This window comes from Chiloscyllium plagiosum, chromosome 10 (assembly GCF_004010195.1).
Source record: "Chiloscyllium plagiosum isolate BGI_BamShark_2017 chromosome 10, ASM401019v2, whole genome shotgun sequence".
NCBI classification, from domain to species: Eukaryota; Metazoa; Chordata; class Chondrichthyes; order Orectolobiformes; family Hemiscylliidae; genus Chiloscyllium; species Chiloscyllium plagiosum.
This window is the reverse complement of record NC_057719.1, coordinates 1,134,513-1,157,202: the sequence shown is the minus strand read 5'-3', so window position 1 is coordinate 1,157,202 and position 22,690 is coordinate 1,134,513. Positions and strand designations below refer to the sequence as shown.

The window sequence follows — 22,690 nt, the reverse complement described above, 5'->3', positions numbered from 1 at the left end:
CAAAGTACTAACTTGGATTGAATGTTGGTTGGCTGATAGGAAACAAAGAGTAATGATAAATGGCTCCATTTCGGAATGGCAGGCAGTGACCAGTGGGGTACCGCAGGGATCAGTGCTGGGACCGCAGCTTTTTACAATATATGTTAATGATATAGAAGATGGTATTAGTAATAACATTAGCAAATTTGCTGATGATACTAAGCTGGGTGGCAGGGTGAAATGGCAGGACTACCCTACGCTGAAAGACTGGAGCGGCTGGGCTTGTATACCCTTGAGTTTAGAAGACAGAGAGGATCTGATTGAGACATAAGATTATTAAAGGATTGGACACTCTGGAAACATGTGAGTGCCGAACCAGAGGACACAGCTTAAAAATATGGGGTAGACCATTTAGGACAGAGGAGGAGAAACTTCTTCACCCAGAGAGTGGTGGCTGTGTGGAATGCTCTGCCGCAGGAGGGCAGTGGAGGCCCAGTCTCTGGATTCAGTTAAGAAAGAGTTGGATAGAGCTCTCAAGGATAGTGGAATCAAGGGTTATGGAGATAAGGCAGGAACAGGATACTGATTAAGGATGATCAGCCATGATCATATTGAATGGTGGTGCAGACTCAAGGGGCAGAATGGCCAACTCCTGCACCCATTGTCTAAGTCTATATTTCCATAGTTAAGGAGATTTAAAACATACATAATACTCCTGGTGCAGTCTCAGACAAGCCTTAAGTCCGTGCCATACTTTAACTTTAAATTAATGTTCAGCCCGAATGGATTCTGACATGGGTGGAAATTCAAAAAGACCTCTACTGCCTGTTCACCTTATCAGTCCCTATGTCTGCTAGTCTATTCAGGCTCCTGGTCCAACAACAAATTTTCTCAGTTTTAAAAACTGTGTTCTCACTTCCAGCCACTGCTTCTGTCTCTCCTAATCTCTCTATCAAATAAACCCTCAGATCTCCACACTCCAGTAATTCTACCATCTGGAGTATTTCCAATTATCATCACTGTCCAATGGAGTCTATGACCCGAGTTGCCTGGGGTCCTAAGCTCTGGTATAACCTTCATGCACTGTCCTCACCTCACATTCCTCCTTCCTGCCCTGCTTTAAACCAAACTTTTAGCTATTTAACTGAATATCTTCCAGACTTAGGTGTCAAGTAGAACTTCTATGATGTAAAGGTACTACATCAATGTAGACTGATAATATTTAAAAGGCGCTATGTCAATGGGGGAGGAGAGGTTTTCAAGAAGTTTGAACAATGCGTTTGGGGGGGGGGGGGTCAGGGCGCGAGGTCAGTGCGGGCAGTTCTAAGGGCGTCTCGGCGCTATATCAATGTGCGTGGTTGTTAGTCCTTTAAAGCACTATATGAATGCAAGGTGTTGGTAAAGGCTTTAAAAGGTACTATGCCCATACAGGAGAGAGGGTAAAGCGACGTGTAAGTGAAAATTGTTTGCCGAGGCGCGATGTAAACGCAGCAGGTTGTTGTTGGCTAAAGCCGCTTTTTCAGTCACCTGCTGCCGACTCACCGGTAAAGGGCCAGTGCTTGATGTCGGTCTGTACCGTCGTGTCGTCGAAGTTGCGGCCGATGAGCCTCTTGGCGTCGAAGACGGTGTTGGTGGGGTTCATGGCCACCTGGTTCTTGGCGGGGTCGCCGATCAGCCGCTCCGTGTCGGTGAAGGCCACGTAGCTAGGGGTGGTGCGGTTCCCCTGGTCGTTGGCGATGATCTCCACCTTGCCGTGCTGAAAGACGCCGACGCACGAGTAGGTGGTGCCCAAGTCGATACCGACGGCCAGGGAATGGGCCGCCATTACGCCGGGTAACGGCCACGACCAAGCTGAGGGCGACAGGCAGCTGTCCGTTTGCCCTGCTCGAGCCTTTTATACAAACGGGCCGCCATTTTGCTTTCCCGCTTCGCACCCCTCTGGCCAATAGGAACGCCGCGCTTCTCCTGATTGTCACGTGTGGGATAACGTAAGCGGACATTAACCAATCAGGCGTCGCGTTTCGGCGGCGCGCACGTGGGGCAATGATGCAACCGATGGGCGACGAATGATCTTCCAGCCCTGGCGTCACCGCTCTTCGGCACGTGGGGGGGCAACGACCAATCCAAACAAAGGACGCGTTTTATTGGAGCTGGCGAAGGGGGCGTGGGCACAGAGTTGACGGTTTGGCGGGGCCTGCCCACGTGCGGCAGTACCGAAGGGGTCTGATCTGATTGGACAAACGGATGCCCAATCGAAGAGGCCGACAGCGCGGAAGGTGGCAGTTTGAATGATTACATTTGCCACTGGATACAACGGCACCACGTGGGAGTAGAGGTGGGAAATGGACACATGATGCAGTTCATTGCAACTTACCCTGAGAGTGCCCTACAACTATTGACTATTTTCAGGTCCTTTACTCACTTATCAAGAAAACATTGAAGGTCTTCTGTCCTGAAGAATTGGATCACAAAGGTTAACTTACAAGGGAAAGTTTGAACAAACCCATATTTATGTGCCTTGGAGTGGAGATGTTTAAAGTTGTGAAAATTCTAAATAGGGTCATCCCATTTTATGTTCATTCACATGAAATTAAAATCACTGTCACAAGTACTTTCTTTGTCCGCCATAAAACGATCCTGCCGCATCGTTCAATACGTTCTAGAGTGTGTTGTTGTAAAAGCCCAGCAGGTCCAGCAGCATCCGAGGAACAGGAGAATCGACATTTTGGAATGCCTAACAAAGGGCTCTTGCCTGAAAGGTCAATTCTCCTGCTCCTCGGATGCTGCCTTTCCTGCTGTGCTTTTCCAGCAGCACACTCTCAACTCTGATCTCCAGCACCTCACTTTCTCCTAGCATCATTCAATAGGGTCATGGTTGATTGACAATGCTTTATTCCTGATGAAGGGCTTTTGCCCGAAACGTCGATTTCGAAGCTCCTTGGATGCTGCCTGAACTGCTGTGCTCTTCCAGCACCACTAATCCAGAATCCTTACATCCACTTTCCAGCCTTTTCCCATTACCCAATGATTCCCTGAATCTTTCTAGCAGAGCCTTAAATGTACACAAGGAATCGACCTCCATAGTTCTTTGTAGCAAGGAGTTCCAAAGACAGTCAAGCCTCCAAAACAGAGGGAATGTGATTGCATTGGAACGGGTGCAGAGGAGATTCACCAGGATGTTGCTTGGGATGTAAAGTCTCAGTTACGAGGACAGACTTTTCCTTGGAGCTACGGCTGCAAGAGGATCTGATTGTGTTTTACAAAATTATGAGAAGCATAGATAGGATAGATCATGAGAATCTTTCCATGTTCTAGATCTCTCTAAAATGAGGTCATAAGTCTAAGATGAGGACTAAGTGGTTTAGAGCAGATTTGAGGAAAAAAATTCATCCACAGGGTGCCTGAGAGGGTGGTGGAGGCATGTACTCTCGTAACATTTTTAAAAAATCTTGATGAGCACTTAAAATGTTAGTGCACAGTTGGCTATGTGCAGGTAAATGGGATTAATTTGGTATTTCTTGGTCTGCAAAGATATTGTGGGCTAAAAACCTGTTTCTACGCTGTATAACTATGAGAATAAATTCCTCCTCATGTCAGTCTTCAGTTGGTGCGCCTTTATTCTACACCCTTTGGTCCACTACACTCGCATGGGAGGAAACATGCTCTTGGCATTTATCTTGTCAGGCCGGTTAAGAATCCAATAAGTTTCAATGAGATTATCTCTCATGCTTCTAAACTCCAGTGAGTAGAGTCCCAGCCTGTTTAACCTTTGCTCATAAGACAATCCCTCCATATAGAGAATCATCTTAGTGAAGTCCCTCTAAACTGCCTGCAATGAAATACTATCTTTACTTAAATAAGTGGATGCTGCAGTTCTGAATAGAAATTGCTGGCAAAACCCGGCAGGTCTGGTAGCTCAGACTGTGAGCTAGATTGCATCAGAATAGGGCTCTTTTGTTTCTTCTTTTATCTCTCTCTACTTATGTTTTTCTCTCTCTGTACCTTTAAACACCTCTTGACCTGAGCTTGGATGGCATTGGTGACAGCGAAAGCCCTTCACAGACCTCAAATGGCCCCAGCGTGGATCTTGCATGAGCCCAGACCTCAAGCAAACCAAAAGCTTGGGCCCAGTGCACAGACCTCAAGCGAGCCCGTAGTGGACTTGATCTGGCACAGCATGGACCTCGAGTGGGCCCAGCGCAGACCTTGAGAGGGCCCAGTGCATTGACCTCACACAGGCCTAGCACAGACCTCAAGCAAGCCCTTACTTACTTTTCCATGGTGAGCATCAGAATGGGCGGCTGTTACTTTGGCAAAGGTGGTGGTAGGCCCAGCGGCTAAAGATGGTGCCTTCGGATTGGTGACTTCGTTGTTGTTTGGGTTTGGCGGTGGTGAAGCAGTGGCAGAAGAATATTACAGTGACATCAATAAGGTGGTCCAGTGGCAAGAGACATGACTCTGATGTTAGTTGATCCAGCACAGGCAGTGGTGGGGGAGGATCAGTCCAGTAGTAAAGATATCACCTGAAGATCAGCGACGTCGGTACTGGTTGAGTTCGGTGTAGATGGCATAGAAGGGGTGGAGTAGGGATGGCAGCACAGGCATCATTGAATACTGATGGACTCTCTTTAAGATAGATCTTTCTTTTCTTTATTCTTAAATTATTGAACATGGCACCTAATTGTGGAGAGAAATGAGAGATTTCACTATATTTTTATGTTCATAATATACATCAACAATTTGAACGAAGGAATTGAAAGCCATTTCTCCAAGTTTTCAGATGACACTCAGCTGGGTGTCAGTGGGTGCTGTAAGGAGGACGCTAAGAAGCTGCAAGGTGACTTGGACAGATAGGCTGAGTGGACAAATGCTTAGCAAATGCAATGTAATGTGAATAAATGTGAAGTTATCCACTTTGGTGGCAAAAACAAGGCGGCAGATTATTATCTGAATGATGGCAGTTTAGGAAAAGGTGAGATGTAATGAGACCTGGGTGTCATGATGGAATGGTCGTTTGAAGGTTGGTGTGCAGATATAGCAGTCAGGGAGGAAAGCGATTGGCATGCTGGCCTTCATAGTGAGAGGATTCATGTATCAGAGTAAGGATGTTTTGTTGCAGGGCCTTGGTGAGGCCACATCATGAGTATTGTGTGCAGTTTTGGTCTCCTAATCTGAGGAAGGACATTCTTCCACTGAGGAAGTCCAGCAAAGGTTCACCAGACTGATTCCCAGAATGGCAGGACTGATATGTGAGGAAATACGGGATCAAATGGGTTTGTACATGCTGCAATTTAGAAGAATGAGGGGGAATCTCATAGAAATATGTAAATTAAAGCACGGTGGCTCAGTGGTTAGCACTGCTGCCTCACAGCGCCAAGGACCCAGGTTCAATTCCTGCTTCGGGCAACTGTCTTTGTAGAGTTTGCACATTCTCCCCATGCTTGCGTGGGTTTCTTCCGGTTTCCCACCACAGTCCTAAAATGTGCAGGTTAGGTGAATTGGCTATGCTAAATTGCCCGTAGTGTTAGGTGGACCAGTCAGGAGTAAATATAGGAAGGGTGGTTTCTCATAAGAGGATCGGTGTGTACTTGTTGGGCCGAAGGGCCTGTTTCTACACTGTAGGTAATCTAATCTAATCTAAATTCCTGATGGGACTGGATAGGCTAGATGCAAGAAGAATGTTCCCTGATGTTGGGGAAGTCCAGAACTAGGAGTCACAGTCTAAAAATAAGGGACAAGCCATTCAGGACTGAGATGAGGAGGAATTTCTTCAGTCAGAATTGTGAATATGTGGAATCCTTTCCCACAGGAAGCTGTTGGGGCCACTTTATCAGATATATCCAAGAGGGAGCTGGACATTGCCCTTGCGGCTAAAGGGATCAAGGGATATGGAGAGTAAGCGGGGAATGGGATACTGAGATTGCATGATTAGCCATGATCATGTTGAATGGTGCTGCAGGCTTGAAGGGCTGAATGACCTACTCCTGCACCTATTTTCTACATTTCTGTATTTTTACTGTAAAATGCATATGACAATAAAACCATTTATTCATCTATAGGAAGACAGCAGAGCTAATGTTTCAAGTCCAGAAACTGGTGATAATGTTCTGACGAAGATCATCTCAGTTAGACTGAAGTCCTGAAGGAGGATTACACCTGAAATGTTGACTTCTCCCCCTCTTGCTGCTACCTGGCCTGCAGTGTTTTTCCAGCCTGCTGCTTGGATTCCAGCATCTGCAATTTTATTGTCTCTAATGAGAATCATCGCAGTACCAAAGAAACACGTGTAACATGCCCGAATGACTACCGCCCAATAGCTTTGACGTCTATAATCATGAAGTGCTTCGAGGGGCTGGTCATGGTCCACATCAACTCTAACCTCCCAGCCTGCCTCGATCCCCAGTAATTTGCCAACTGATGAAAACAAGTCCACAGTGGATGTCATTTCCCTAGCTCTACACTCGTTCCTGGAATATCTGGACAACAAGGACACCTATACTCACTCATCCACTACAGCTCTGCCTTCAACACCATTAAGTCTCCTCCAGACTAATCTCAAAACTCCGAGACATAGGTAGGTCTCAGTTCCGCACTCTGCAGCTGGATCCTCAGATGCCTGAACCACAGACTGCAATCAATGAAGATAAACGGTACCTCCTCCACGATATCCCTCAACGCTGGCGCTTCCCAAGGAAGGGTTCTCAGCCCCGACTTGCCCCACATGCACCCTTGCCTATGTAGTCAAATTCCAATTGAATGCCATCCACAAGTTTGCTGACGACACCACCATGGTAGGATGGGTATCAAAACAATGATCAGCGAGAATACAGGAAGGGGATAGAGGGCTTGATGTCGTGGTCTAACAAACTGCCTCTTTCAATGTCTGTAAAACAAAAAAACTGATCATAGACTTCAGGAAGAGGAGGACTCACCCCATTCTACATCAACGTTGGGTGGAAGGATCGATAGCATCACCGAGGGGTGACGATAACCAACAATCTATTCCGGACTTTACATGTAGATGCAAAGATCAAGGCACAACAATGCCTCTTCTTCCTCAGGTGCCTTAGGAAATTCAGTATATCCTTAAGGATCCAAACCAACTTTTATAGGTGCACCACAGGAAGCATACTATCCAGTTGCAACAACTGCCTGGTGCAGCAACTGCTCTGCCCAGGACTGTAAGAAACTACAGAAAGTTGTGTGCACAGCCCAGACCATCACAGAAGCCAATTTCCTATCCATTTACATGTCTCGTTGCTGCAGAAAGGCTGTCAATGTCATAAAGACCCTTCCCACCCCAGTAATCTTCTCTTCCACCTTTTCCATCAGGCAGAAGATACAGAAGCTTGAACACACATTTGGCCAGGTTAAAGAACAGCTTCTTCCCTGCCATTATTAGACCGCTGAATAACTTCAAATAATTTTGATCTTGCTTTGCGGACCTCTTGTGCAGTTGTAACGTGTATGCCACACTCTACGTATCCTATTATCTATATGTCCTTGCTTGCTATGATTTGCCTGTACTAGTTGCAAAACTTTTCACAGTACTTAGGAACATGTGGCTAGAATAAATCAAATGAAAAGAATGACCAGTCTCAAAACATTAATTCTTTCTTCCCAATGTACTCCAAATGTGGTCTCACCAACACCTTGTGCAGTTGTAGTTAAGACTTCCCTACTCTTATACTCCAACCCCCGTGAAGGGCCAACATTCCATTCACTTTTCTGATTACCTGCTGCACCTTATGCTAACTTTCTGTTTCATTTGTGAGTAACCCCAAAGTCCTTTTGTGTTACAGCTTTTGTTTAAATAATATTTTTTGAACCAATGCTGTCTACACATGGTGTAAGCAATTCCAAAATGACTCTAGGAACAGAGTCCCATTATTTTCCACACCGGATTATCCATTGCAAATACTTTCAGGGTGGGAGATGGTGTGGGGTGATGAATATTGCCATGCAAATTATTCTTTTTATCATTCACAAAATGAGGCTATTGCTGGCTAGGTCAGCATTTACTATCCATCCAAAGAGGCAGTTATAAGTGAGCCACATTGCTGTGGCTCTAGGAGTTACATGAAGTCCAGACCAGGTAAGGATTGCAGTTTCCTTCACTAAAGGACATTGGTAAACGTGGTGAATCATATGAGAGTTTGCATCATATAGATGCTGCACAGAGTATTGGTTATTTATGGATCTGGTGCCAATGAACTAGACTGCTTTGTCCCGGAGCTGCACCCATCCAGGCAAGTGGGAAGTATTCCATTATACCCTTAAAATTGGTAATCTTGATGAGATGAAAGGTCAGAAAGTCAATCAGGGTCACAAAGATGATTATCGGATGGAAGCTAAGATCAGTGCATAGCCACGCTCAGGCTGACTTCTCTGCATGGGCATATCGAAGCTTGCTGGTGAAACTGTGACCATTCTGGGATGAGGGAGTGGTGGAGTGTACTGAGGGCAAGAAGAACAAATTGCAAAAATCAAACAACATAAAAACAGGACTCCCAATTAGTGTTGCTGCATACATACTGAACATTTTATTAAAAATGGAATTTAAAAAACTCCACCAGTCTCTAAACAGAACATCAATTCACAGGTGACTTTGTGTACTACTATTGTAAGGCAAGACCCAGTGAAATCAGCTGGTTACAATCTGCAAACATTCTGACTCCTTAAATTAGCAATATTGCTGTTTGATTGTCCAAAATTAGCAATGAAGGGGGCAGCACACAGCATCCAAGAGATCAAGAGAGAGGCAGAGATGGCTTATGAAGAGGGAGGGGGGGCACAGAGAACTGGTTAAAGTACTGCCTGGGAAGCAGCTGCTGCTGTACTCATGGATCGAGTGCTTTGATCCCATGGCCCCTCTCATTATCAAAGGACAGGTCTGACCCACTGTGAGGATTAGGGGCAGGGGAGATTCTGCAGACGAGAATCTCCAGGACAGCAGACATTAGAGTCAGATTACTCCTCAGCACCAGCCACTGCTCAATCCTGCAGGATAAATAAGGCAAGAGAATACATAATGAAAAGTATAACCCCGTGTAGCACCGAGGATCAGAGGGACCTTGGTTTACATGAACACCTGCCCCTTATGGTGGAAGGACAGGTCGATAAAGTGGTTAAGATGGCATATGGGGATTCTTTGCCTTTTTTAGTCAAGGCATAGAGTTGAACAGCAGGAAAGTTACGCCGGAACTGCATAAAACTTTGGTTAGGCCACAGCTAGAGTATTGTGTGCAGTTCTGGAGTCTACCTTAAAGGAGGGATACGTCAGCACCGGAGAGGGGACAGAGGATATTTACCAGGATATTGCCTCGGCTGGAAAGTTTCACTTATGAAAGACAGATTGGGAGCAGAGGAGACTGAGGGGCACATGGTTGAGATGTTTCCCTTTGATGGGAAGATTAACAAGTGGATACAGACATTTAAGGTAAGGAATAGAAGATTTAGAGGGAAAGAGAGGCAATGCTTTTTCACCCAGAGGGTGATGGGAATCTGGAATTCACTGCCAGTAAGGCTGGTAGATGGAAAAACTCTCATAACTTTGACATAGTATTTAAATGTGCACTCGTGATGTCAAGGTATACAACGCAATGGGCCACGTGCTGGAAAACAGGATTAGACAGTTAACCATTTTGACATGAGCATACTCAATGGGCCGAAGGACTGTTTTCCATGTTTTAGAGATCTAGTTCCCTGTCTGCTTTTTTCTTTAATTACAGTCAATCTGTGTATGCTTCTGGAAGTAGTTCTTAGTTAACCTGTCAGAAACGTAAGGGGCAATTTGGAACACAGAATTCAAATCTTGCCTTAACCATCTCTACTTCAAAAGAGAACAATTCTGCCTTCTCCAGTTGATGTTTAGATACAGGTCCAGATGTAAAAGCAAAGTGCTGTGGATGCTAGAGATCTGAAACAACCACAGGGAGTGCTGGAGAAACTCAGCAGATCAGCAGCATCTGCGGAGAGAACAATGTGGAGCTAATGTTGAGTCAAGTATGATTTTTCCTTAAAAGGACCTTAAAGGAGTCATACCTGACTCAAAATGTTTACTGTTTCTCTCTTCACAGATGCTGCCAGACCTGCTGAATTCCTCCAGCATTCTATTTTAATATTAGGTAAAGGTGTGCCTCGGTCAGTTGTTAGTCCCAGTGCTTTTGCACAACAAAAACCTATTCCTGATTGTGAACAAGTGTTCTTAAACAGAGTAATGAAATTAGACCATCATTCTGAGATGGGAAAAGCGGACATTTTAAAAATACATTGCATTCCTACAGCCATGTGCAAATTGTCAATTGCCATTACAATGGAGAAAGCACCATCCAGGTCTTGGTTCCCAAATATCACATAATAATCAATGAGATATACTTGATAAATCTGAGCTTTATATTATGGAATTAAAGTCAACAGTGTCAGTTCCTCCTCTGTGTGTCAGCGATACTATGTCCAACCATCCCACGGGATCCCAGTCCTGAGACATATGATCTCATTTTGAGTTCATAATGCTGACAGTCGGAGCAAAGGACATTTCTGAAGTATGATACCAGACTTTGAAACATTAACTTTGTTTCTCTCTTTGCTGCCAGACCTGCTGAGTTTCTCCAACATCCTCTGCGTGATGGTTTCTTGTAGGGACGTGATTTGGGATTACTATTACCAGTCGTGACATTCTGGCAAGGGGTGCGATGAACGTTGGGCCTTGCTGGGATCAGTTCTCTGGTGAATAATGCCAGGGAGGACAACACCAGAGAAGCCAAAAAGGTGAGGAGGTGGGATGGATCATCCCACTGAAAGCAAACTCCAGGCAGGTTTACGGCAGGTCCAGTGGAATACTTTAGGAGGGTAGGGGTAGTCACTCACAGCTTCTTGGTGTGGCTGGTTAGATGGTGCATAGTGAGCTCCTTCTTCAGTTTGAACTTGTCCCCACACAAGGTGCAGGTGTGAAGGTGGACGTCAGTGTGACGTTCCAGCAGCTCCCCATCCTCAAACACCTGGAAGCAGACCTCACAGATGACCTCTCGGCCCACCAGATGAGACACCATGTGGCGCAGGTGGTCATGCTTGCGGTAGCTGCCCTGGCCACACCTGGGGCAGACATAACGGGCATCTCCCCGGTGCATGTCCAAATGCAGTCGGAGCAGGCGTTCCCGCAGGAACTCCTTGCCGCAGATCTGGCAGGCAAACTCCTTCTCCTTGGTGTGGGTGGTGAAGTGCTCTCGCAGGTGGCACCGCTGGTAAAAGGCCTTGCCGCAGAGGTTACACACGTGCTTCCGCCGGTCCACCCTCTCGGACGGGGTTTCGCGGGGCGCCTGGCCAAACATGCAGCGGGAAATGTGCTCCACCCACAGCTTCTCCTGGTCGAAGGCCCGGGCGCACTGCGAGCACTGGAAGTGGCGGCCGACGTGCCGGTACATGTGCTCCTGTAGCTGGTATCGCTGTTTGAAGCTGCCCCCGCACACCTGGCAGGTGAACCTGGCCAGCTGAGGGCCTGGCGGCGAGTCGCCCGGGGGTGCCGGGGTTGATGGGGGTACGGGCTGCCCGCTGCTGGCCTGCCAGGGGTACAGGGCGTCGTGGCCGCCCAGGCAGCGCTCAGCGTGCTCCTGCAAGCGGCCACCCTTCACCAGGAGGCGGCCACACTTGCCGCATGCGCACACGCTGTCCACGTGGTGGGCCACATAATGGCCGGCGCGCTCACTCTCCGGCAGTGCCACGCCGCAGAGCTCACAGGCCGGCCCCAGCGGGCTGCCTCGTCCCTCTTGCGGCTCCAGCTTCAAGGTGCGCCCTTCCTCCTCCTCTTCCTCCTCATCATCGTCCTCCTCCTCCTCGTCCTCTTCCGCGGCCCAGTTGGGGTGACCCTCCGACGGCCGGTGCCCCCCGCCGCCGCCGCGGAGTCCGCCGGCCCCCTCGAAGGCCAGCGCCTTCTCCTCGACGTCGTCGTCCGAGGCGAGCTCGCCGTCGTCCGCCACCTGCACCACGGTGATGTCGTGCAGATCCACGGCCGCCGTGTCGTCGGGCTCCGTCTTCACCGCCGGGCGGCCGCCCCCCGTGCCGTTCTCCTCAGGCGGCGCCAATGGCGGCTCCGCGGAGCCGGGCCGCCCGCTGGGTCCCGCCTTAACGGGTTCGCCCTCGCGCTCCGGCCCCTCAGGGGGCGCAGGCGCGCGCCGGCTGTTGCAGGTCAGCGCATGCTCATTGAGCAGCTTCTCGCAGCTGAAGACGAAGCCGCAGCAGTCGCACGTGTAGCACTTGCCGAAGCGGGGGTGAAGCCTGCCCTTTAGGCCCGGGCGACCCTGCTTCCGTGCCGGGGCCTCCATGGTGGTGGTGGCGGCGGCGGTGGCGGCGGTGGCGGTGGCGGTGGCGGCGGGGGAAGGCGGCGGTGGCGCAACTGCGGGGGCAGCGCTGAGGCCGTTAACCTCGGGGCTCGGTTCCCGCCGCCTCCTCTTGACCAGCTCCCCCGGCCGCTCCTCGTACATCCGTACCCCGAACATCATGGCGCCTTTCGGCTGGGCCACAGCCGCTGGGGGGGACGGGGCGGCCTTGCCGTCGCTCTGCTGCAGTTCGTCCAGACTCTTGGGCACGTAGTAGAGCTGCAGGAAGGTCATGGCGGATCGCAGCTCCTCAAAGTCCGAGGGGACCCCGACCAGCCTCCCCAGGTACATGATCTGCAGGATGAGGTCGAAGCACTCGGCGCTGATGTTGACGTTGCTGAGGCTCAGGTTCCCCGTCAGCTGCTGGCTGATGAACATCATTCGGAAGTAGGAGCTGCAGGCGGTCAGCACGGCGCGGTGAGCTCGGAAGTAGATGTCATTAATGATGATGCAGCAGTCACACAGGAATCCCCACTCCCTCTGGTTGTTCAGCTGCTGGAGAACGTACTCACTGTGACTCAGCCTTGGCATCCTGGACCACCCGCCAGTCAGCCCGGTCCCTGCAAGGAAGCAGAAAGTTGGACTAGTGCTGCAAATTAATTAGAGAATCACTGCCATTCAGCCCACCCATTCCACACTGGCCCTTCAGCCCACCCATTCCACACTGGCCCTTTCAAAGAGCCACGCAGATACACATATTCCAAACCCAACCTCCAACGAACAAGACAAATAATTGAAGAAAAGGACAATTTTTTTCATAACTTCCTCACAAAGACTATAACATTGTGACACCAGCCCCAGAGTCTGCAACCTGCCACTTAGGATCTCCCTTGTCCCTCCTTGGCCACCATTTCTAAACTAGGTAACATTCACATGAGAAAGGTCAATGTGCATTCAAATTAAAGTCATCAGTTGCCGATTTCACGTTATTTACAACTTAAGGTTTATGAAAATGCAAATTCAGAGCATGCTATTCCACTCCATTGCTCTCTATCATTCTATAAGATTATGACTTCTGAATGTAACCCCAACTCCACATGCTCATCTACCCTCGCAATAACTATTAACTTACTTGTCAATCTATCCACCTCAGCCTTAAAAATATTCAAAGACACTGTATCCACCACCTTTTCAGAGGGAGAATTCCAAAGACGCTTAGTGGGAAAAAAAATCTCAAATGTGTTTTAAATGGGCAACCCTGATTTGTAAACAATGATCCCCTAATTCTCAAATCCGCTACAAGAGGATTCCTCTCCACATCCACCTGGTCAAGTCCCCTCCAGATCTTTATGACGTTTCAATCAAGTTACCTTTTGCTCTTTTAAAATGTGGCAAATACAAGCGTAGCCTCTCCAATTTTTCCTCAAATGACATTCCAGTTATTATATTAAATCTTTTTAAACTATTTAAACAAGGTGACCAGTATTTTGCACAATATTCCAGATATGGTCTCAACAGTACCCTGTATAACTAAAACATAACCTCTCTTTTTGTATTTAATTCCCCTCAAATGACAACATGTTATTCACTTTCCTAATTACCTGCTGTACGTACATACTAACTGATTATGATTCATTTTACTTTCTGCCTCTCAGAATTCTGAACTTTTTCACCATTTAGATGACTGTTTATGCTTAGGTTGTATTTTTCTTCCAAAATGGACAATTGTAATATTTTCTGATGTTAGTCTATTCACCAGTTTTTTTTGTCCACTTAATTCATTTTTGATGTAATATGGCTTTTCAGTTCCAAAGAAAAGTCATATTTGACTCAAGATATTAAGTTTCTCTCTCCACGATTGCTGCCAGACCTGCTGAGTTTCTCCAACACAGTTTTATTTCAGATGACAAGACCATCAGAAATAGGAACAGGCCATTTGCACCCCCCCCATCCCGGGTCAGCTCCACCATTCTATAGGATCCGACATTCCTCACGTCCACTTTCCTGCCCTTTCCCTGTAACCCTCGATTCCCCAGTGATCAGAAAATCTATCCAAGCCTCAATTATATGCAAGTATGCTGCCCCCCAGCTCTTTGTGGCAAGGAGTTGCAAAGATTCTCAACCCACCAATAAGAAATTCCATATGTCTTAATTTGGCATCTCTATTCTGACACTACACCCCCAAGCCCTCCTCTCTCACTTGGGCAAACATCCTCTCAGCATTTACTCCATCAAGCTCTTTAAGAACCCTATGTGTTACAATGAGATTGCCTCTCATTCTTCTAAATTCCAGTGAGTAGAGTCCCAGTCTGTTTCAACTTTGTTCATAAGACAGTCCCCATTCATTTTCAAATAAAAACTAAAAATTGGTGACTCATATTAATTCGGAGGTGTGGGGATAAAGGTAATGTCATTTTGCATATGAAAAGCAAAAAAATGCTTGTGTTCTTATAATCATCTTGTAGTAAATAGACTTTAAGGAAACTTTTGTCAGCAAAAGCTTGTTGAAAGTAAACACTAAGTCGAGTTGTGTGAAGTTAAGGCAATTGTAGGGACTTTCATTATTCCTGAGAATGATATATCACCTCAACAACTGTATTGTAGAAATATGGTTGTATTTATAAAATGCCTGTGGAATTCTGTCACAAAAAATGGTTGAGGCTAAAACATTGAATGTTTTCAAGGAGTTAGTTAAAAATCTCAACACCAGGTTATAGTCCAACAGGTTTATTTGGAAGCACTAGCTGTCTGAGCGCTGGTCCTTCAGGTGGTTGTGGAGAATAAGATGGTGCTCATAGAATTTATAGCCAAAGGAGTCCAGTGTCATGGAGGTGCGATACAGTAAATAATTTCAGATCAAATCTTTCATCTTTTAGAATGGGATAGGTTGGTCTCTGTTCTTTGCTATGTAGATCCCAGAACTTATTCAAGGAGTTAGTTATAGTTCGGAGGGATCAAAGGATATGTGGTGAAAGTAGAACAAGCAACTGAGTTGGATGATCATCCATGATCATATTGAATGGTTCCAAGGGCCGAATGGTTTGAAAAAAAGGAATATGCCAAAGGCAATATCCATAATAGTGATGTAACCACTACTCAAACAGATTTATGTACAGCATTTGCAGTTTCTATTTGCTTAATTATTTAAACAAATAAAGTGCAGGTATTCGGCCATTTATTCCCAGAAAAGGTTATAGGGATGGGGGTGATCAGATCAGCCATGATCTTCCTGAATAACAGAAGAGGGCCGAGTGGCCTACTCCTGACCCATCTGCATTTAGAACCCCACAGCTTTCTTAAAAGTACCACCAGAATTCCAGTGTCCCCTCCGTACTAGCTTCTGACAGTGCAATGTTCCCTCAAGAAAATGGATTATGGTTTATTATCTGTGATGTTTGTTTGGGTATGTAGTAGACTAAAAGCTCTGTTGGTTGGAGAGCTGGTTTGCAATGCAGAGTGATGCCAACTGTATGGGTTCAGTTCCCACACTAGCTGAGGTTATTATGAAGGACTCTGCTTCTCAATCTCTCCCTTTGCCTTAGGTATGCTGACCCTCAGGTTAAACAGTCACCAGTCACCCCTCTCCAACGAGAGAGAGGGGCACAACGGTCCTCTGGGATTATGGTGGCTTTATGCAAGTATCTGTTAAAGCTGATTTGCATCCACAGGAGCTAATGCAAACAAAACAGGATACCAGAGATAGAGTTTTAGATGAGTTGCTGGATTTGCTCAGTTTGTGTTTACTCTCAGCCTCTGATATGCCCTTTGCCATTGAAGGACACTTTGGGATGTTCGTGCTGGATTGGGGTCACCTCTGTCTCAGAGTTGTTGGTGACATGGTCTTCACCAGACAAACCGAAGTAGGGAGCAGGAATCCAGGCTGATATTTTCCCTGACTAATGCAAGTGAGCTGAACTCTTAATAGCCAGTTTCACCCCTATAACTGAACGTATTCTAACTCAGTGTCCTCTGAGCTCTACCTCTTGTGTCCCAGACTGAAGGGAGGGACTCAGCTGAGATCAGAGTCCAACTAGCAACAACACCCGTACTAAATCGACACAAGTGACAGTCACAGGACGACAGGAAACACCCTTCAAAGTTTCCATTTTCGCACATCTGGTTAAACCCAGCATAAAAGACAACATGGGGTGCAAAACATTCTGATATTGTGCCAATGTAAACAATTTCAATCAATACCAGCATCAAACCACAGCTGTTAATGGTGCCTTCATACAGGACAAGACCAAGTCTAGGATACGTAGACCAGTCAGCTTAATACAGGATAGGAAAGATGATGGAATCCTTTCATGAACAGAACAGAAAAATATCCCAAAGCTAAAAAGTCTAAACAGCCAGCGAGGATTCCAAAGTAGTAATTCACATTTGATCACTCAACTTTTATAGAGTCATAGAGATGTACAGCATGGAAACAAACCCTCTGGTCCGTGCCGACCAGATATCCCAACCCAATCTAGCCCCACCTGCCAGCACCCGGCCCATATCCCTCCAAACCCTTCCTATTCATATACCCATTCAAATGCCTCTTAAATGTTGCAATTGTACCAGCCTCCACCACATCCTCTGGCAGTTCATTCCATACACGTACCACCCTCTGTGAGAAAAAGTTGCCCCTTAGGTCTCTTTTACATCTTTCCCCTCACATCCTAAACCTATGCCCTCTAGTTCTGGGTTCCCCGACCCCAGGGAAAAGACTTTGCTTATTTATCCTATCCATGCCCCTCATAAATTTTGTAAACCTCTAAGGTCACCCCTCAGCCTCCGATGCCCCAGGGAAAACAGCCCCAGCCTGTTCAGCCTCTCCCTGTATCTCAGATCCTCTTTCACAGGATGTGGGCATCACTGGCTAGGTCAGCATTTATTGTCCATCCCTAACTGACCCTTGAACTGATGGCTCTCTAGGCTATTTCAGGGGGCAGCCAGGAGTCAGCCACATTGTTGTGGGTCTGGAGTCACATGTAGGAAAGAGCAGGGAAGCACAGCAGATTTCCTTCCCTAAAGGATATCAGTGAACCAGATGTCCTTTTAAATGGCAATTCATGATGGTTTCATGGTCATTGTTACTGAGAACAGCTTTTAATTAGATTTTTTTTAATACCCGAATTCAAATTGCACCAACTCCCATGGTGGGATTTGCAACCATGCATTAGCCTAGGCCTCTGCATTACCAGTTTTCCAAAATTGTATATATTCTTGAAAGGATGCATCAGAAAATAGCAATAATATACATTAGTAGATATCTTTCTGGAGTGTACACAAGGTGATTTTTATAGACCACTGGTTAGTGAATAGGCTATCCTATATTCGGTGTTATTCAATGAGGGCGATTAATAAATCATCTTTTTCTAAGGCCCTTTAGGGAAGAGTGACTGTAACATGGTGGAATTCTTCACTGGGTATAAAATTAAGTGGTCCATTTGAAGCTACGGTCCTAAATCTAGCCCAAGGAAATTAGGAAGGCATGAAGCATGAGTTGGCTGTGATGGATTGAGTAAGTCCATTAAAGAACATAACAATAGATAGGCAATAGTTAATATTTAAACAATGAAAGCATGCATTGCAACAGTTATATGCTCTATTCTGGTGCAAAAAAAAATAACAGGAAACGACTAATTACGAAAGTAGGGATAGTCTTAGATCCAAAGAAGTTATAAAAAGTTTCTAAAAGTGGAGGAGATTACTACAGACTGGTTGGAGTTGGTGGGGGGGTGGAGTTTGGCTGGCAACATGTAGCTGACTGACTGAAGTGGAATGGTATCCATTTGTCAGTTACAAAGCCCTTCTGACTATCAACAACTACGTGATTGGCTCCCAGGTAGCTGAATAGTTTGGGGCTGTGAATGTTCAGTCAGAAGGCATTGGACCTCTGCAGAGAAAGGAAGGTGCTCTCCCTTCTCTGCTGTCAAAACAAAAAAAAACCTCAAGCCTGAAGAAAGCTTATTTATTTCCCTTTATCAGTTGCTGTAAGCTGTGGCTTTTAACCAATAAGTCAAAGCCTTTGTAAGTGGGCACCAGTCTCTCTCTGCATCCCACAAGTGAAAATACGTGGAGAAGGAAAATCAAGGAGCAGCAGGTCCTGACAAGCCAAAAGGATCATCTCAAATGAACCCTGTGTACAATGACCAGTGAACTGCTTTCTCAGTCCTTCCCTCCACGCATAACACAAACGTTTGTTTTATCCTCAGTCTGTGTGTGGAGGTGAGTTTCAGAAGGAGGTTAAGAGTTTAATTTATAGTTATACATTGAATTTAAATGTCATTCACCTGTAAGCTAGAATCTATTTATTTGTAATTAACAGTAATTCCTGTTAAGTAAAGGTAAAGTCACTATAGGTCCACTACGTCCGCACTGACCCTCCGAAGAACATCCCATCTAGACCAGACACTCCTACCCTATCCATGTAGCTCTGCATTTCCCATGGCTAATCCACCTAGCCTGCACATCCCTGGACACTGTCACCTCATGAGAGAGAGAGGAGAGTGGAGAGAGAGCGAGAGTGTGAGAGAGGAGTGAGGAGAGTGCGAGAGAGTGAGGAAACAGATAGAGATATGACTGTGATGGTTTAATTTGAGAATCACCATGCCTTAGGTGAGGGGAGAGGTTGACAAAGAGGGTCCTTCATGTAATAGATCCCATCACTCTGTATCACAAACCAGCCGTCCAGCCAACTGAGCTAACCGACAGTAGGTTCTATTATAATGGATGTGATAACAAGAAACTTAAGAAATACCAATGGAGTACAAAGTAAACATGGGCTTTATAAAATGGAGATTATATTTGTAAACCTACTGGAGCTTTGAGGACACATTAGTTGAATAGATAAGGAACAACTGGATTTTAATATAATTAAACTCTGTAGTTCTGGCGGCACCTGTGGAAAGAAAGCAGAGTCACTGGATTTGAAATGTTAACTGCTTTCTTCCCACAGACCTGCTGAGTTTCACCAGCATTTTCTAGATTTACATAGCACTTTTGATAAATCATAAACAAGAGGTTATTATCAAACCAAAAAGAACTGGAGGTAATATACAGTCGTGGACAGAGAAATAGTTAGCAGGCAGGACATAGGAGGAATATATGATCTTTTTAAGAGCAGAAGGGTACTGCAGCCATTTACAATAGATGTCAACATTTTGGACGAGGAAATCAAATGCACTCTTTCAAAGTTTGCTAAGCATATAAAACTCAATTAAGTTGAGAGTGGTCAGGAAGAAGCAACGAACCTACAAAAGCAGCTTAGACCATTGGATAGGAACGTAGGAGCAGGAGTTAGCTATTCAGCCCATTAATCCTGCCCCAATATGATCATAATTGATTGAATACTTCAATGCCTTTTACACTCCATATCCCCATATTACCAGTACATAACTGGTAATCAGAAATTAATCAAAACCCTACTTTAAATATACTCCAAAACTGAACTTCCACTGCCCTCTGTAGAACAGAATTCCAAAGATTCATAACCCTCTGAGTAAAAGCAATTCTCACCTCGGACCAAAGCACTTCCCCCTTATTTTTAAATTGTGCCCCTGGTTCTCGACTCTCCAACCCGGGGAAACACTGTACCTGCATCTAATCTGTCTATCCCTTTCAGTATTTTGTAGGTTTCAATAAAATCATTTTTCATTCTATAGAAAATGCCCAGTTTGTCCAATCTCTCTCCAGATGAAAGTCCCGTCATCCCCGGAGCAAGTCCAGTGACCTGTATTGCACTCCCCCAGTGGTGATAACATCTTTCCCAAGATAAGGAAATCAAAACTGCACACAATGCTCCAAGTGTGGTCTAATCAAGCTTCTATACAATTGAAGCAAGACTTCATTACTCTTGTACTCAAATCCTCTTGCGATAAAGGCTAACATTCCATTAGCCTTCTGAATAGCTTGCTAAACCTGCATGTTGGTCTTCAGTGATTTATTGACAAGATCACCCAGGTCTTTTTGAACATCTATACTTTCTTTTAAAAGGAAAATGCTCTGAACATCATCTCCTACCAAAGTAGGTAACCATACATTTTTGCCCACGTGATATTGTACCTCTTATGTTCTTGCTCACTCACTAAGCCTCTCAGAATCCTCCTGAAGTCACATTCCCATTTAGTTTGGTATCATCCACAAATTTGGAAGTAATGCATTTGGTCCCCACCTTCAAATCCTTGTGAACAACTGGGGCCCAGGTACTAATCCTTACGGTCCAGTTCTGAGGAAAGGTCACTGGACCTGAAATGTGAACTCTGATTTCTCTCCACAAATATTGCCAGACCTGCTGAGCTTTTCCAGCAATTTCAGTGTTTGTTTCTGATTTACAACATCCGCAGTTCTTTCGGATTTTACTAATTCTTGTGGTACATCACTTGTGTCAGCCTCTGTGAGAATGACCCATTTATTGTTGTTGTCTTTTTTCCTGTTATTCCAATCATTAATCCATGCACATACAATACCTACCCCCAATGCTTTAATTTTTCTAACTTGGCTCTACAGAGGATGTCATCAAAAGCCTTCTGAAAATCTAAGTATACTACGTCCATCGAATATCTTTTATCAAATTTGTTAGTAATACCTTTAACAACCAAAAGTGGCGATAGAAAGTTGCGTTTTGGACCAGTGGTGTGCTAAAAGTATTGGTACTGGATCCACTGCTTTATATGAATGATTTGGATGTGAACATAAGAGGTATGGTTAGTAAGCCGATGACACCAAAATAGGTGGTGAGGGGGAATCTGATTGAAACTTCCAGAATACTGAACAGCCTGGACATAGTGGACGTTGGAAAGATCTTTCCATTTGACAGGAGAGACTTTAAGACCGTGCTGTCCCCCTCAAAATGGACACCCTGCAGTTTGTGTATCGACCAGACAGTTCAACAGATGATGCCATTTCCACCACCCTCCATCTGAACTTCACCAACCTGGAGAAGTAGGACACCTACATCAGATTACTGTTCATTGACTCGGTTTTGCATTTAACACAATCATTCCTCAGCACCTGATTGGAAAGCAGAGTCTGCTGGACCTAAATACCTCCCTTGGTAACTGGATCCTAGACTTGGTGACTGGGAGACCCTCAGTCAGTCCGGATGGGGAACAGCATCTCCAACACCATCATACTGAGCACAGATGGGCCCCTTAGGGCTGTGTTCAGTCCACTGCTGTTCACCCTGATGGCAGATGACTGTGCAGCAATGCACAGGTTGAATCACATCATCAAGTTAGTGTCATAGAGATGTATAGCACGGAAACAGACCTTTCGGTCCAACTCGTCCATCCCAACCAGATAATCCAATGTAATCTAGTCCCATTTGGTGGCACTTGGATCACATCCCTCTAAGCCCTTCCTATTCATATACCCATCCAGATGCCTTTTAAATAATGCAGTTGTACCAGCCTCCACCACTTCCTCAGCTCATTCCATATATGCACCACCCTTTACATGAAAAGTTGCCCCTTAGGTCATTTTTATATTTTTCCCCTCTCAGCCTAAACCTACGCCCTCTAGTTCTGCACTCTCCCACCCCAGGGAAAAGATTTTAACACAATTTATCCCTATATGCCCTACATGATTTTCTAAACCTCTAAGAGGGAACTCCTTAGCCTTTGATGCTCCAGAGAAAACAGCCCCAGCCTATTCAGCCTGTCCTTATAGCTCAGATCCTCCAACCCTGGCAACACCCTTTTCTGAACCCTTTCAAGTTTCACAACATCTTTCCGATAGCAAGGAGACCAGAATTGCACGCAATATTCCAAAAGTAGCCTAACCAATGTTTTGTACAGCTGCGACATGACCTCCCAATTCCTGTATTCAATACTCTGACCAAATAAAAGGAAAGCATAGCAAAAGCCTTCTTCACTATCCTATCTACCTGCCACTCCACTTTCAAAGAGCTATGAACCTGCATTCCAAGGTCTCTTTGTTCAGCAATACTCTCTAGGAACTTCCCATTAAGTGAAAGCAAATTTTTGTTTGTCCTGTTCGGGTCCGAACTCTGCTGGTTTAAAGGTGGTCCGGAGTCCGTGTGGGATGAGTTGGTTACGGAGGCAGGCACTGAGGAAGCAAATACGGAGGCAGGCACTATTCCTGATGAAGGGCTTTTGCCCGAAACGTCGATTTTGAAGCTCCTTGGATGCTGCCTGAACTGCTGTGCTCTTCCAGCACCACTAATCCAGAACCTTCCCATTAAGTGTATAAGTCCTACTAAGATTTGCTTTCCCAAAATGCAGCACCTCGCATTTATCTATATTAAATTCCATCTGCCACTCCTCAGCCCATTGGCCCATTTGATCAAGATCCCATTGTAATCTTATAGGAGAAAGTGAGGACTGCAGATGCTGGAGATCAGAGCTGAAAATGTGTTGCTGGAAAAGCTCAGCAGGTCAGGCAGCATC

The 22,690-nt window shown here is 45.7% G+C and overlaps 2 protein-coding genes across 4 annotated transcripts in view; both read right to left on the bottom strand.

Moving 5' to 3' along the window:
* LOC122553333 (heat shock-related 70 kDa protein 2-like) overlaps nucleotides 1-1,823 on the bottom strand; it is a 20,965-nt gene extending 19,142 nt beyond the window's left edge. For both annotated transcript variants that reach the window (XM_043696895.1, XM_043696897.1), the window contains exon 1: nucleotides 1,522-1,823. In XM_043696895.1, the coding sequence (XP_043552830.1) occupies nucleotides 1,522-1,804 (283 nt within the window). In that variant the 5' untranslated portion in view covers nucleotides 1,805-1,823. The remainder of the gene's footprint in view (nucleotides 1-1,521) is intronic.
* Nucleotides 1,824-8,493: 6,670 nt separating this feature from the next.
* Nucleotides 8,494-22,690, bottom strand: part of zbtb1 (zinc finger and BTB domain containing 1) — a 19,090-nt gene continuing 4,893 nt past the window's right edge. For both annotated transcript variants that reach the window (XM_043696893.1, XM_043696894.1), the window contains exon 2: nucleotides 8,494-12,913. In XM_043696893.1, coding sequence (XP_043552828.1) covers nucleotides 10,845-12,884 — 2,040 coding nt within the window. In that variant the 5' untranslated portion in view covers nucleotides 12,885-12,913 and the 3' untranslated portion in view covers nucleotides 8,494-10,844. The remainder of the gene's footprint in view (nucleotides 12,914-22,690) is intronic.